Here is a 15813-nt window from a genome sequence, read left to right on the forward strand (position 1 = left end):
TTCCTACCATCTGCTCAACATATGTGTAACTCCCTGCCTCATTCGAGAGTGTATTTTTAACGCTTTTCTTTAAAGGACCTTATGTTTTTCAGGCATTGGCAAAAATTAATCTTGAAAATTACAAAATCAAAATATGTTGAGTAAATTAAGACCCATTTTCTCTGACAGCATTTGGTCTAGGCAATGATTGCAAAACTCCATCTGCATTTTGTAAGATGACTTCTCTGTGAGTACACTTACAACAACTTGATTTAGGAGTGTACTTCCGATATTAATTTGACTATAGCTGCCCTGCCACAGAGAAATAGAGCCCCCTGGTCTTTAGGGCTCTTCATCAGAGCACCATGTTTGGGAGCACTGTGTTCTGTGGGAAATATTTACTGAGGCAGTGTTCTCTCTTGGGATCCCAACTTTCAATCTTTTAAAGTATGGTTTGTCTCAGAACTTTGCTTTATATAAGTTTTGAATTCCTTTTTATTGCCTTTTTTTTTTCCTTTGCTTTCCTAGACAGAATTTCTTAGAGTAAACAAAGGTGAAGTGGCAGCATTTTTCATAGTAGTATGGATTTTTTAGGTTTTTTTTTGGTGGTGGTTGTGATCAGTGGAGGATTGGCCCAGGAAAAAAGAAATGTATGAATACAACAGATAAAAAAATACATATAAATGCCAATTCATTCCTTTTTTTTGAGCTCCTTTTTATTAAAACATTCATTCAATAAATATTTATTTGGTGCTTACTTTGTGCCAAGCAAGCTAGCTGTGCTAGGTGCTCAATAAGAATATTATTATAATGATTATATTTACATTTTATATTAGTTTGATAATAGTAAGTGTGGTAGCAGCATACGTTTCTATACATAAGCTGTCTTTCTTGCATTTCCACATCTCATCTGAACCTCAAAGCAAGTGTTTGAAATGGGCATGTAGGAATTGTTGTCCCCACTTATGACTGTAGAAACTGAAGCCCCAAAAAGAGAAATGTCTAGAGTTACATGGATCTGGGCAGGGACTGCATGAAAATCCAGGTTTCCTGACCCTGACCTTGGAACTCTTGTCCTATTGTATTGTATCCCTTCTCCAAATTTCACCTCTACCACCCCAGTGTGTGATCAGTGCTCACCCAAAGCACTATGGCTGCCTATGGTTCTCCCTTGTGAGTCAACTTGTATGAGAAGCTCCCAGTCTCACACTCTTACGTGTCTCCTCTCTCAATCTCTGTTTCTGTCTCCCTTGTATATGTACATGTATATGTATATGTAGTATCTTCCCTGAGGCTAAGTCATTCAGAGAATTCATATTGAATTAAAATCACTTGCCTTCTAGAAAAAAAGTTCTTAATGCTTTATAAATAAAACATCTAATTCTGGGGACTTGGGCACTCAAATTGTCTAAGAAGGTCACGTTATGACACACAATTGTTACACTGCTTTGGTTATGGGAAAAAGTTATTTCTGTTATTATTAAAAATAGATTCAGACAGTGCCAAACAGACCAGGTCTTCTTAGAGAAAACTTTGATAGTTGCCATTAGCAATCCTAAGGCAGAAAATATTTTTTCAAAGTGATAAAACACACACACACACTAATTGCATTTAATAACTAATCTTGAAAAAAAATTGATAGGTCATTGTTCTCTATGGGATGAATTTAGATGTAAGAACTTCTTAGAAGCAATGAAAATGATTATAGAATCTCACTTTCAATACAAAATATCATAATGTGGATAATTTTGCTTCATTCTGTTTTACAGTTACCATATTCCAATCCCTCCATGAGCTCCTACCTGGAGTTTGCAGGGAATTTGCCTTCCTCTGACTGTGTACTAATATTAATGCTAATTCATGTGTATAATGTTTTTATAATTTATATACAGCTTTGACTATATTATCTCATTTTAACCTTAAAACAATTCTGTGATAAGTAGTATTGCTATCTTTATTTTGAGTCATTATTCGATTTGGCCCAGCATCATAGGGTCTGAAAATGAGAGAACCAAGACTTGACCCTGATATTCTGACTCCAAACTCTAAACTCCTTTGACTTCATTACCTAGTGTGTGTTTTCTTTCTTTCTTTTTTTTTTTTTTAAGATTTTATTTATTCATTTGACAGAGAGAAACACAGCGAGAGAGGGAACACAAGCAGAGGGAGTGGGAGAGGGAGAAGCAGGCTTCCCACCGAGCAGGGAGCCCGATGCGAGGCTCGATCCCAGGACTCTGGGATCATGATCTGAGCCAAAGGCAGATGCTTAACAACTGAGCCACCCAGGTGCCCCTAGTGCGTGTTTTCTGTTTCCTCACTTTTTACACATCTCAGCTCCCAAACTGGAATCGAATTTACCCTGGTGTTTAGCAGATTGCACTGCACAAGGTTTTACACATAAAAGGATCTGGGTTTTCAATTACAGCTTTGCTACTTCTTTGCTGGGTGATCTATAGATAAGTTATTTAATCATCTTCTTCATTTATAAGATGGTGACCATAATAGTTCCCACATCATGGGATATCAGAGTAAATGAAATCATTGGTGTAAAGTCTTAGCAGAGACCATATCATAGTATTATTAGATTATGCAATTTACAAGTTGTGTAAGGTTAGGCAAGATACTTAATCTTGTCTAGTTCCATCATTATTAAAAAAATGGGAAAATATTAAGTATCTTGCACAGATATCATGAGGTTTAAATAAAATAACATTTGTGAAAGTGCCTAACAGTCTTTGGAACACAATAATTTTTCATTTTCAACCTACTTGCTTTCTCTCTTTCTTCACGGAGAAAATCAATAAACGTTTACTGGATTTTCAGTCACTCCTTTCATGCAATGATTTTATGACTATGTTTTAGTGGTTCTATACATGGATGCAAGTGTTCAATATCAAGGTGACTTTGACAAACTGTTCTAAAGCTCCTAGTAGAATAAACTGTAGTGTCCTCTCAGAGAGGTAACAGAAAGGAATTTGGTAACCTAGTTCAGAGTAATCGCCCAGAAAGTGGCTCCCCAGTGAAAGCCCGGCTGGCAACCAGCCCATAGGTACTTTGGGCATGGACAAGGAATTTCAAGGAGAAGGATTTGTTAAAGCAAAGAGGTTGTTCAAAAGTGATTAACTGTCGGGAATACCCATCAGAGTTTGTATAAAAAGATTGAACTTGAGAACAAGTTAAAAATATATTTTTAAGACTTTATTTATTTAAGATAGAGAGTGAGAGAGAGGGAGAGACGAGAGAAAGAGAAAGAGAGAGAGAGAGTAGGGCACTAATGGGTGGGGAGGTGGGCAGAGGGAGAAGGAGAGCAGGGAACCCGATGCGGGGCTCGATCCCAGGACCCCTGGGATCATGACCTGAGCAGAAGGCAGACACTTAACAGACTGGGCCACGCAGGCGCCCTTTGAACTTGAGAAATTATTTAAGCAGTGATTTTCAATATCCAGTTCAGTGGATCCTATGTGTCTACTGGTACAAGAAAATCACAGTGGTAGAAGGCACGTTTTCAAATGGTAGAAATACTTGTCAATAATTAGAATTTTCTTAATTTTACATTCTACTTCCACATATTTTTACATTTGGCTGCCACTGCTTGCTTAGACCAGAACTTAAATTTATGATATGCAATGTATTGCAGAATTATATATTTAGTTATTTTAGGATATCGTTATTTTGTGAATTCTCAGTGTTCACAAAAGTGTTCATAGAAAGTGTTCACTTGGACAGTCTGAGAAGTGCTGTTATGAAAATACAGTTTTGTTACTTTGGACACTGTTTGGCAGATCAAAAAAGGCAAATATTATGTTGCCCCAGACTTAACTGAGAATCTGCTTTCTCAAAAGGTAGGACTAATTTAAAACCAGCATTTCCTGTTACTTGTGTCTCTGAGCAATGATGGGTGGGTCTCATTCATTATTGCTTTTCTGGTGCCTAGAGCAGTGTCTGGGACAGAATAGGGTCTCCACACATTTCCATCTTGCATAGAAATTGTATGTATAAAAAATGCTGTGTTTCAAAAGCGCTTAAATGGTTTTTCTAAGCGCTTTGAGGATCCAGTCTTAAATTTTGTTTCCCTCATTCATTTTATTTTTCATGCAATTCTGCCTGTGTTTCTGATTCAATGCCACCTATTCCCAGGACCCTTCCCTGAAAACTCAAAGCTGTGCGTGACGCTCACTTTCCGTCCAGCCCATTTTATGTACCGTACTGTCGTGTGGTTTATGCACAGCTCGGTGTCGGCGATGTAAGTCTAGAGCCTTAGTGAGCTCTCATCCTTGTTCTTAAGGGAGTTAACGTAGCAGGAGACGGGGATACACAGGCAACTAATTATACTGCAAAGCGGAAAGAAAAAGTGCTGTGCTTCAGGTATAAACAGAATGCTGTGATTGCAGAGGGTGGGAGGAGTAATTAATTCTACCTGGGAGGATCAGGAACAAGGCAGGAAAGAAGCTAATATTTATTGAGGGCTTAAAAGTTGCCAAAGGCAAGCCTAGAGCTTTCCCTCAGGCTCTGGCAGGGGGTTGTGTTTAACCCGAGCTGTGGGGTGTTTGGCCACTGGGGCCGCGTGGGCAAGGCATGGGTTCAAGGAGCCACGATACCGGGGGGACGCCCTTCTGCGATTCCCCGAGGAACAGGGACCGGGGACAGCCTCGACTTGGAAGGTGTGAGTGGAAAACTGGGTTGGAAAGGGAAAGCTGCTTTCTGTTACAGTGAGGGCTTGGAGGGAGAATTCTAGGCAAAGACGAAGAGCGGCAGGAAGAATCGGCTTCAGTGTGAGGGGAGGGCAAACAAAGGAAGGGCAATTGGAGGAAGGATGAGGCCCACATTTATGCGGGTGGTTATAAAGTACGGGCTGGAGCCGGGAATTCTGATAAGAACCCTGAGGGAGGTGTGCTCAGCGGGGAGAATGATCAGTGCCAAGGTTCCGAAGAAAGCACAGGTCAGTGGGTGCGTCAGCTTGCTCTGCCCTCTTTCCTGAGGGAACGCTCCGCTGTGCTGGTGAGTGTCGGTGCGTCCCTACGGGGGAAGGGGGCAAGGGCGCCCCAGTGTGCCAGCCTTCTCTCCTGACCACTCCTCCAGAGCACACACTGTCTTCATCCCTGCACATTGCCCCATAGAGCCCGATATTGGACTGGCCACGTGGCAGGCTTTTACACAATCATAATTGATTCATGGCAAACAAGCAGGTAGATTTCAGCAGAGTCAAGGGACTACTTATGGATTGTACAGTGCCTTGGAAGTTTAACCCAAAAATTAACCACACAGTTACAAAGAACATTAAAGCCCTTTAAGACTTTACAGTCAAGAATTCTTTCTAACACCGTACTCTTACATAAAGAAAACTGTGTCAATTCATTAACTTCTGCAGTAATTTATTAGCTGCTCATTATGCTTTCCTGTTTTGACTAATGGAAATGTTTAGAGCTGCATCTTTATGGAAGCTAAGTAGGCCAGGCGTTTTGACTGTCTTAGAATAATTAGAGAATTTTGCATCGTTAGCCCATGGGATACCTACCTCTCCCAGTACAGCTTCAGAAAATGGTTTTCGATTTTCTCAGCTTTCCCTCATTAGTGTCTCTTCCTGAACAAAGCCCAACTCTCCAGAATATCACTACAAAATATTTTACAAACATTTGTGGGACTGATCCAGCTGCTTTTAACTATTATTAATTTTCTAATTAGGATGGTAAAAAGACCTATTTTGTTCCTATGTGAGATAACTTAGGGGAATTTATATCAGGGCTTCAAAACATTCTCCTAACTTACATGAAGGTCTAACAGGAAAGGCAAATTTGTGGTAAACATGCCCCCCCCTTTGCCCTTCTATGCCTGTGATACATATCTGTAATCTATAATGCCACTCTTTTCCTATGACTTCAGAATCTTTCTCGACACAGCACTGTAAACAGCAAGAGGTTGGGATTGGCATGAAAGATGATCTAACCAGGTAATTGCTCCCACAAGCCTATAAACCCCTCAGGTGCAGGCACAAGGTCCAATTCAGGACGTGACATACAGTAGGTTCTTAATAAATGGTTTTTGGAATGAACCGTGGGCAGAGAGATGGATAAATTAAATGGATGCGTGAATGACATTTCTTTCTTTCTCTCTTTCTTTCTCCCTTCCTTCCTTCCTCTCTTCCTTCCTTCCTTCCTTTCTTCCTTCCAACTGGTACAGGAATGCCTGTAGGATGCTTCCTTCTCTGTGTTCTAGGGAATGTACTGTGTATCACCAAGGGTCTTGTGAACACCAGCCCATAGAATGATACAGCTGGAAGAGACCTTAGAAAATACCGAGTGACAACTTTTAATTTTTACAAAGATGAACCTAAGGTGCAGAGAGAACATCTATCCCTAGAGCAGTCTCTGAAGCTCAGGAGCCACCCTGCCATAATCCATACCTTATTAACTCTGTGGCTTCTGGCATTTTCTTTGCCTCTTCATCTGTAAAGTGGGGACAGCGATCTTGTTTGCTTTTCAGGGTTATTGTAAAGCTTAACAAGAAAAAGAATGCAAAGGGCTTAGTGTAGTGCTAACACATGGTAAATACTCAAAAAAGAAGTTAACTTTTCTTTTTTTCCTTCCCTTTCATTAGTATTAGCTGAGCCAGTGACGGCACTGTAAGTGGTTTTATTACAAAGTTTATCATGTTATGCTGTGGTTTTTCCCCTTCTATTCAATGAATTGAACAACATCCCCATTTTAGATACATAGAAACTAAGAAAAGAGAAGGTAAAGGAACAGATCCTTATTAATTAAGAATAAAATGTTTCCTACATGGAAAACATATAATTCCAGAATGTCATTTCTCTTTTCTTTTGGCTAATCCTATTATCTCATAATATATAGCATGCTTCATAGAAAATATATTTATAAAACTTACCTTTTAATAATATAGCAATGAAGTTTAGTTAAAAGTGAGTGAGCTGAATTGTCCTTTAAAAAAAAAACAACATTCACATCACATATGCAGACTGTCAGGTCAGTAATTAGTTGTGGGGGTGCGTGGTGAAGGAAAAGTTTGAGTTGGCTTGACTTTGGTTGCCAGGAAACATACAAAGGCAGCAGGAACAGATGAAAACAAAGAATTCCACATTGCTGGGAAGGTGGCCTTCAGAGACAAGCCCTTCACTGGGACAGAAGTCTTGCATCTGCGTCCTACAAGAAAATGGAGTTTAAAACCTCAACATGTTAATAGAAGCAAGGTTAGCCAAAGAGATTTTGAGAAGTTGCTTTTCTAATGCATTTAAAATGAGATTTAGAAGATGCTTTCTGTGGTTCTGGCGGTTGGCATAAACATGGGGGAAGTTTTATGCATTTTTAATCAAGCCAGATTAAACAGAATATAAGGAGGGGGGTTTTAAAAGGATTCGACAGATTTTGGAAGTAAACTGTGGAATTAAAGAAGGGTGGGGGTTGAGGGCTTTTATTCCTTACCTCTTGGCCTTGAACATTTTGCCTTCTCACTGTTTGCCTTGAAATGTGCTTTCATTTTGGAATTCTGCTAAATTGGGTTTCTTTTCAAAGGCACCTGTTGAAGGGGAAAAAAAGTGTCAAAGTAGTTGAAGGCAGCTGAAAAGGGGTGAAGCCATTATGAGTTACCAGAAGGCGCTTGAGTTGAACAAGGGGCCACAGCCTGGGTCAAAGAGCCCTGGGAGGGCAGGAGGTGCCACCACAGATGAAGGCCCCTGCCCAGCCCTGCTTGAAAACCAGCTCAGTGTGGGCGACTTTTGCAAAATACAGAGTGCCTTTGAGGTAAGCCTTAATCTTCTTCACTGGAGAATTTGAATTGTTCATGAAGACTGGGGTGAAACAGGTTTTTCTCTTAAAATTGTTGATATATTCAATGGTTAAAACAGGGAATTGAAAAGAATCAGTCAGGCTTGAATTTAACACCAGAGTAACTTTATCCCTCAGTTCTTTGGGCCAAATAGTATTATTTAGTTTGCGATTGCTACTGTTGAATATCATTGTCATCAAGGAAGGATTAATTCTCTGGCAAAATTTTTCTTAGTGATCATCACAGTTTTGGAAACCTGGAAGTTGTAGTTGTGAGTGGGGAACACCAGACCTCTAAGGTGACTCCCAGTACAACTGTCCTTGCATGGAACATTCAAGGAGAACTCTGGAAATGCAAATAGGCAGTTGGCAAACATTCTCCCCTGCTTCACTCCAAGTGACTCAACTCCTTTTCAAAGCTAATTTTGGCAATTTATTGTCCCAAGATCCCATGCGAGAGACCAGTCTCCCACTTTTTTGCGTAAATATTGGGGCAATGCTCATCAAAATGAAACTTAAAGTTATCCTTTTAATTCTCTATATAAAACAGGCCTTAGGAATTTTAACTATAAATAAATAACTTCCTTCTATCTTAATTAATTTGAATTCGGCAGCTATGCATAGTAAACAGCATACATCAAAATGATTTTTAATTTCTCATGTGAATAGGAAGAAGTGCTCCTTCATGCTGTGGAATTTAGGTGGACATGAGCCTCCATCCTTTCTACTTCATTATGTTTGCTAAAATATGTTCTCAGGCTTTCAGAAGATCCTCCGAGGATACTTGGGAGTATCCACATTAATTTGAAACAGACATACAATATTTTGGAATACCACCTTGAAATTAATAAAGCATGATGAAATGGGACAATTATATTGGTCTGTAATTGGCATAAATTTTAATTTTTATCTCTCCCCCAAAATGTTGCTAACTACTGAAAAAGTCTGCCATGTCCTGTTTTGCATAACAAGTTCGATTCTACCTGCAATGATAAATTAACATCCTACTTATATCAATCATTTCTTTATAATCTATCATATTTAGTAGCAAAGACATCCTCTGCCCTACACTTTTCTCATTTTAATTGTCATATATCTGCTATTCATCCAACCCCATTTGTCTGCAAAATTTCAGTGTTGCTCATGTCCAATGCCCCAAATGAATTTGGCATATTTTGATAGACACAGCAAACATTTTGACAGCTTGAGGACATTCAGAGAAACGTAACAGCAGACTATGACAGCTTTGACTCTGGAATGAACAGAAATGTGGTGGTTTGTTCTGCTAAGAACACAAAGAATCTGAATTCTAGGGCTGGTTAAGAGAGTCGACATTATAAAGTCAGTATGTTAGAGAGTGAAACTGCTGCAGAAGGTGGGGGTGGGTGTTCTCTTCAAACCACTGATCAGCCTAGAGTGAACCCAATGAAACGGGATAATCAATCTCGAGCTGTTGGTTTTTTGGTTTTGTTTTGTTTTACTTTAAATGTTTCGAAGACTGGATCACTTATTTTGAAATTACCAGTTGGAAAAGCAGGTATTACGAGGGTGAATAGATTGCAATTCAGAGCTTACATGGACCTAGAAAATCTAATGACAGTTTTTAAAAAAGGAATTGAGCTTTGCAGACGTACTTTCCAGAGAAAAAGAAGTCTGTCCATGTTTAACAGACTCAATAGACACAGAATGGAATAATCTAATGGCAAATGTGCCACCAGGACTAAGAGTTAGGCCCTTGAGACAATATGATTTCCAAGCCCAGAGTGGAGACCTAGAGGACAATGATACACAAGGCGGTTTCAGTGGCATTCAGTCCATCTGTCATGAGTGTTAGGCCCACAGTCCACAGGTGTAGATTGCTGTAAAAGGAAAAATCGCCGTCAGCTGCTGTCCAGCAACACGGGACCTTAAAGTCAGTGGTTTGTACTCCAGTCACTAAAGACATGCTCTTGGCAATGCCAAGATTCTGGCACTAGGTCCCTTTATCTCTTATCTTGCTTTGGGTACCCAGATTGCTTATTTGGGGCTGAAAAGTTGTCAGATATAGATAAAGTCCTTATCCTTAATTGAAAAAAGGGAAGTTGGGTCTTTGAATTGTGTACTGAATGTTTCACATGTTTCCAAAGGAAATACACATACCATATAAATCTTAGTAGTAGCATTTAGGAATAAAGGAAGGAGTGCTTACATTTATCATAGGACGGTATAAATGACTTGGAATCACTTACAGTTTGAGCTCTAGGAATATGATTTCTTGGATTTAAATCCCAGTTTTGCCTCTTACAATGTGTCTATGTGCAAATCACTCAAGCCGTTTGGACCTCAGTTTCCTTTATTTCTAATGTGGGGATAATAAGGTTGTGGTGAAGATTCAGTAAGATCGTATCTGGAAAATCCTTGGAAGAATGCTTGGCACAGAGTAAGTACTCAGTTAACACAGGTATTATATATTCAGTGAGTAGCGGTTGCACCACATGGCCACTAACATTCTCTTGATTCTAACTCATACATTTCCTAAAGGAAGTTAAACTTTGAGTAACACAACTGTGCTTCTGCATTCCTTTTAGGTGTGCTAGGAAGTGGAAACGATGAGTTGCAAAGACAAATTCACTTAGAAGAGTACAAAGGATTCATTTTTCCATCTCCTACTTTTTATTTTATTAGCACTCAAAAGCTTTTAATTGATGTCTTTATCCTCATCTTTATTTTTTTATTTTTTACTTTTTTACATCTTACTTTATTTTGTTTTAAATTAATCCTTATCTTTGGAACAAAGAAATTACCTAGATAGACGTACTAGAAAAGTAACTTGTGGATTTCATTTTCTTTCAAGTGACGGTGTCCAAAAAGCCATATATCAACTTGAAGGCAATGAAATTTGTATTATTCATAGAATTGTAAAATGGTTGTTACTCAAACTTTCCTGTTGCACTTGCAATGCTTAGAGAAATGACATGGTCTCTGGACATTCATATTATTTTGATGTCAACCATATTTTACGTTTTCTTAGATACTTCAAAAGCTAGCTACTATGTAAAGAAAGATGGCTGTGGTTTGATGATGTTATAGGAATGCCTAAGGTGGAAATTCTGGCCCAAGGGAAATTGAGTTTTGGAAAAGCCCCCCTGGAACCTGTTATGTATTGAGTTTCTTCTGAGAGTCTGGCTATGTAGGTTTCTGAGCATTTCTTTCCTTGAATTCTCCATTGTTGACCTCTGCATGCCAGGACTCTGTTCTTTGGTTCCTGATGCCTTGCTGCCTGTTTGGCCTGGGACTGTAGATGCCTACACTGCTGGACTCACTGGGTTACATCCTGACCTACTTCCAACAGCAACTGTGTCTGTATATCATCTCCTGAAATGTCTGTTCTGGCCAAGGTTGGGCCCAGAACCAGGGGCTGGTCCTACCCTGTCTACTCCATGCTGCCATTTGCCCAAGCCCTACTAAATCTTTAGCTTGAATAGCTGGAAATGAAATTTAAACCATATGCAAAAGGAGAGCTATTTATGCTCAAAGTAGGAAGGGCCAAAACATTGAGAAAGGCAGAGCAAAAATCCCAGGAGGCAGTCCCCAGTGAAGTTCAGGGAGGTTCTCAGAACAAACCTATCTTGGGAGCAAATAGAATCTACACAGTGCACTTATGCTAACTTAGTCTGAAAAGCCTGGAGAAGTTCAGGAGGCAATTCCGTAGTTCTGAAAATTGTGCTCGAGATGTAATAAAATGATTAAACCCACAGAATTTATGATATCCTCATGCTTGATTGTCTTTATAAAATTCCCAAGAATCTGCCTATAGACAGATTCTACAGCAGAGCCAATGAATGACTCTTCCTTGCTCCCACAGGACAAAGCTGAGGGTTCTGAGACCCTGCCAGGCAGCCTAGACTTTAAGGGAATACAGAAAGTTGGGTTAAGTTCTTTCCTACCTTTCCCTTGTTTGTCCTTCTTTCTAAACTGCCTCCCCCAGTTCATTAAGGCTCCAGTCTTCTCTCAGCCTTCTCAATGCTCACTGTATCTTCACTAGTAAGGTCCCCAAACAGACAGGCCTTCCTGGACATGTCTCGTGTTCCAGAAGTATTCTCGTCTCTTGCTTCTTTCTTTTCTATTCCAGGCATTACCATCCCAATGCAAATAATATCCCCCATCTTTGTTTTATTCCCCTTTTTCAGAACCATTAGATTTTGCTTGCTTCTGATAAAATATGAGATAGTCCATGAAGATCATTTAAACATTTTTTTTAAGGTAAAACGGATAGTAAAAACTCTATACATTGTTATCCAGTAAAGTCCCAAGTTAGAAAATCTTTATTTTTATAGGGTGTGCAAACTGTGTAAAAAAATATAATAGCTCATGCATAATAGAGGTTTATTTCTTGCTCATATAAAGTAGAAAGTAGATATTTCTAATTGGTCGGCAGCTCCAAGTAAGGATTCAGGTGCCCAGGCTCCTTCCCTCTCCCACCTTCCGTGATTGCCATGCATCAAGCTAGTAGCAGGAGGGAGAGTATGAAGGAGCACGTAGGGAAGGTTTTCGTGAGCTGGACTCACATTCCGACTGCAAGGGCAGCTGAAAGTGTACACAGGTGTGTGCCCAGAAAACAGTCTCATCTGCCCAGAAAACAGAAAAAAGTTCTGTCTCGCCTAATAAACCAACATGCTTCATTTCATAGATGAAGGCGAGTCATGTGCCTAACGATGTTTTGCCTTAACTGCCAGGAGGTTTAAATTTAGTGTTCAATTGATACCACTATTCTTAACGTAGATTTTTCTGGAACAATTATCTGCTATTTTCATTATATGACTCCTGTTCTTTTATCTTTGCTTTAGTGGTTCAGCTGCCTCTGTACCTTTGCTGTAGCTGAACTAAAACCCTTTCTAGAAATCAGTGGAGGTAAAAATGATGAATAAAAATTTATTATCTTTTAAGTATGGTAAGATTTTACAAAGCACTTCTGTAGGTATTAGGTTATTTGATCCTCTCACCAGCCTGGAATGTAGGTGGGGTAGACATTTTTATTTTCCATTTACACACAAGGAGAACAAAACTCAAAAATACTTAATTGAATTACCCCGTGGGGCGAGCGAGGGCCCAGGGACAGATTGTCAACTTTCCAGCGCATTGTATGTCAGGGCTGCCACTGGCCACAAGGCAACCTCTCTTTGAGATGTTGCTTCAAGGAACAGGGATCCAATAGGATAAGGACTTCATTAACGAAGCAAGCATGTTAAGTTGATAGCACACAGGCGCTCTGCCCTGGTAACTTGGAATTAATGTGCAATCAGCAAATAATCAACAGCTCCTATAATAAAATCAATGCAGAGAAAAGGTGGAAGAAAAAAAAAAGATAAGAATAATCTATTGGTTTTTTTTTTTTTTGATTATCTTTTCCATTCTAAAGGCATCTCAGTGGAGGCTTATGAGAAAGTAAACAGGTAAAGCTTAATCTATAACTATTATATAGTACCTTGTGCATTCAGCAGCCTCAGTCAATTCATGGCCTGCTAAACAAAGGCAGCAGGCCACAGCACGTCTCATCCCAACTCTCTTAGTGGAATCAAAAAACCCACTTTTGATGGCAGCAGCAATCAGCAAAGCCCCGTGGGTACCCCCCTCCCTTCCCCTAGCATTAAGGTGATGGCATGAAGCAAATCCAATACCACTGCTGCTGGCACAATTGGAAATGACAGAGATTCTTTGGAGGTTTTGTCTGACTTGCTAGCATTCATGGTTGAGGTTAGCAAGCAATGTCATCACCAAAACACAGGCGAGGGAAGTTATGTGTCAACACACATGAAAAATTGCTCTTCTTGAACGCTGTTGACTTTGTGCTGAATTTTGTGACAAGTTCTAACAGCTTCATGCCCTTTCCAATTTCTCTGTGTGCTTTTTGGGGCAGGTGCTTCTAAAAATTGATCTGGATCAGAGAGGGTGATGAAGAGTGCTTTAGGTGAACAAATATCTTAACCTTGAGCTTTGGCTGGGACTAGAGCAGAGAAAGCAACCAAAAACTTGTTATAAAGGTGAGGGAAAGACAGCAGAATGTCTGTTGCTATTCATTTGTAGTGCATCAGCTTTGCTAGACCTGTAGAAGGGCATGGCCTACTTTTTCAAATTTCCTGAGAATTAAAAAAAAGAAACATGAAGAAAACAGACAACTAAAGAACTGTGATTTGTACCATTTTGATGGCACATTTGTCATTTGTTACCAAGTATAGCACACTCAATGATGACACAAGATCCCACCAGCTCCATTGCTAGAAATAAGAAGCCTCTGGATTGTCCCTGTGTGATTTCCAACTTTACCCCAAGGCTCTGGCTTCACACCTCCACAAAGTCCCTCAGGGTCTTTTCCTCCCTCATCATGTCTTCCCACCATTTCATGGATATGACCTTTATTAAATCTTGACTCTCTGGACACCAACATTCTCTCCTGAGGACTACCAAGGACACCCTTTTCCTCTACTCCTTCACCTTCCATGTGTGCACACCTTCTTTCCTAATTCTCTCAACACTTCTGAGACCAGACCTGCATTGTCTAATATGGTGACCGTGAGCCATAGGTGGTTATTTATTTATTTAACTTTTTAAAAAATTATTTATTTATTTGAGAGAGAGAGCAGGGGGAGGAGAAGACGGGGAAAAATCTCAAGCAGATTCTGCACTGAGTGTGGAAGCTAACGCGGGACTCAGTCTCACGACCCTGAGATCATGACCTGAGCCGAAATCAAGTCGGACACTTCACCAAATGAGACATCCAGGCACCCCACCACTTGTGGTTATTTAAAGTGAAATAAAATAGGAATTTAATAAAAGAAAAGATCCAGTTGCTCACAGGCATCGGCCACATTTAAAGTACTCAGTAACCACATGTGGTTAGTAGTTATCATATTGGATCGTTAAGATTATAGAACATTTTCGTCACTGCAGAAAGTCCTATTGGACAATGCTGTTTTGTTTGTACCTTTTTCATGGTATCCTACTAACTTGTTCCATTTCATCATTTCTGACCACATTTATATGGTCTAGGGGTCACTCTGCACACATGCCAGACTTTAGAGACCAAATCGATTCTTGGCCCTAGAGATACCAGAAAATATTTTCCTTCACTCTCATTTGAAACTTATTTTTCTACATTCTTCCCTAGTACTGTAAAGAATACGTAACATCTATTCCTTTCCAATGGAATTCTTACCTCTTCATCCAATCTGGTTCCGCCTCCCCACAGGTGTTTAGTCTGGATTTATGGTTCCAACCAATCAGTCACAAGATTATCCAGCAGTGGAACTTTACCCAAATTATTTAAGTCATGACAATCCTATTTTAGTTATTTGAAGGATTTAGCAGTATTTCTGTTTTAGGACTTATCGAGTGCTGGGCTCAGCATGGAATATTCCTGCCCCCTCCCCCACAATTTTCCAGCAAACTCCTACTTCATATTTCAATACCATTCTCTCAAGAAAGTCTTCTCTCACCACCCAGGCTAGATTAACACCTTACCAGGTTTCTGTTCACTCTTACCGTAGCTTCTTGCATGTTCTTTTTGTTCCTCTCATTGCAGATGTCCTGACTAAGTACAAGACTGTTATTTGTTCAAAGCCAAGTAGAAGGGTCAGGCAGGCAGATAGAAGTCAGTTGAGATCCATAGATCCTGGAGGGCAGAGACCATAGGTGCTGCTGAACTGTCTGGAGGAGAGAGCAGAGTGTCTAAGACCGAGCTGAGGGAAATTTTTCAAGGTGGTAGAGAAACACCTGGAGTGGATACAATACATAAAGAAGTAGGGTTATTTCTTAAAACAGAAGGGAGAGAAAAAGAGATTATAGCCAGTGAAATACAATTTCACTCACCTTTATGATTCCTATTTATTTAACAGTCCCTTTGTTATTAAAGCAAAGTTAGAAGGAATACACTATTCTCATTGTAAAAAGTCAAGTCACACATCAAAGTCCCCTTTACCATTGTTCTGGTAACTGCTTTCATGTTGCACTGCTCTGGTCCAGGTAACTGCTCTCATGTTGCATCTTTCCAGTGTATTTTTTATTCATTTCTACCCATAAA

At 39.8% G+C, this 15813-nt stretch overlaps 1 protein-coding gene across 1 annotated transcript in view; it reads left to right on the plus strand.

The window, feature by feature from the left end:
* The first annotated feature begins 7571 nt into the window (after positions 1 to 7571).
* The window catches only part of WDR49 (WD repeat domain 49), a 134477-nt gene continuing 126235 nt past the window's right edge, over positions 7572 to 15813 (plus strand). The window contains exon 1 of the mRNA XM_021702634.1: positions 7572 to 7733. Coding sequence (XP_021558309.1) covers positions 7572 to 7733 — 162 coding nt within the window. The remainder of the gene's footprint in view (positions 7734 to 15813) is intronic.

The sequence above is a fragment of the Neomonachus schauinslandi genome, chromosome 1 (genome assembly GCF_002201575.2).
Source record: "Neomonachus schauinslandi chromosome 1, ASM220157v2, whole genome shotgun sequence".
NCBI lineage: Eukaryota > Metazoa > Chordata > Mammalia > Carnivora > Phocidae > Neomonachus > Neomonachus schauinslandi.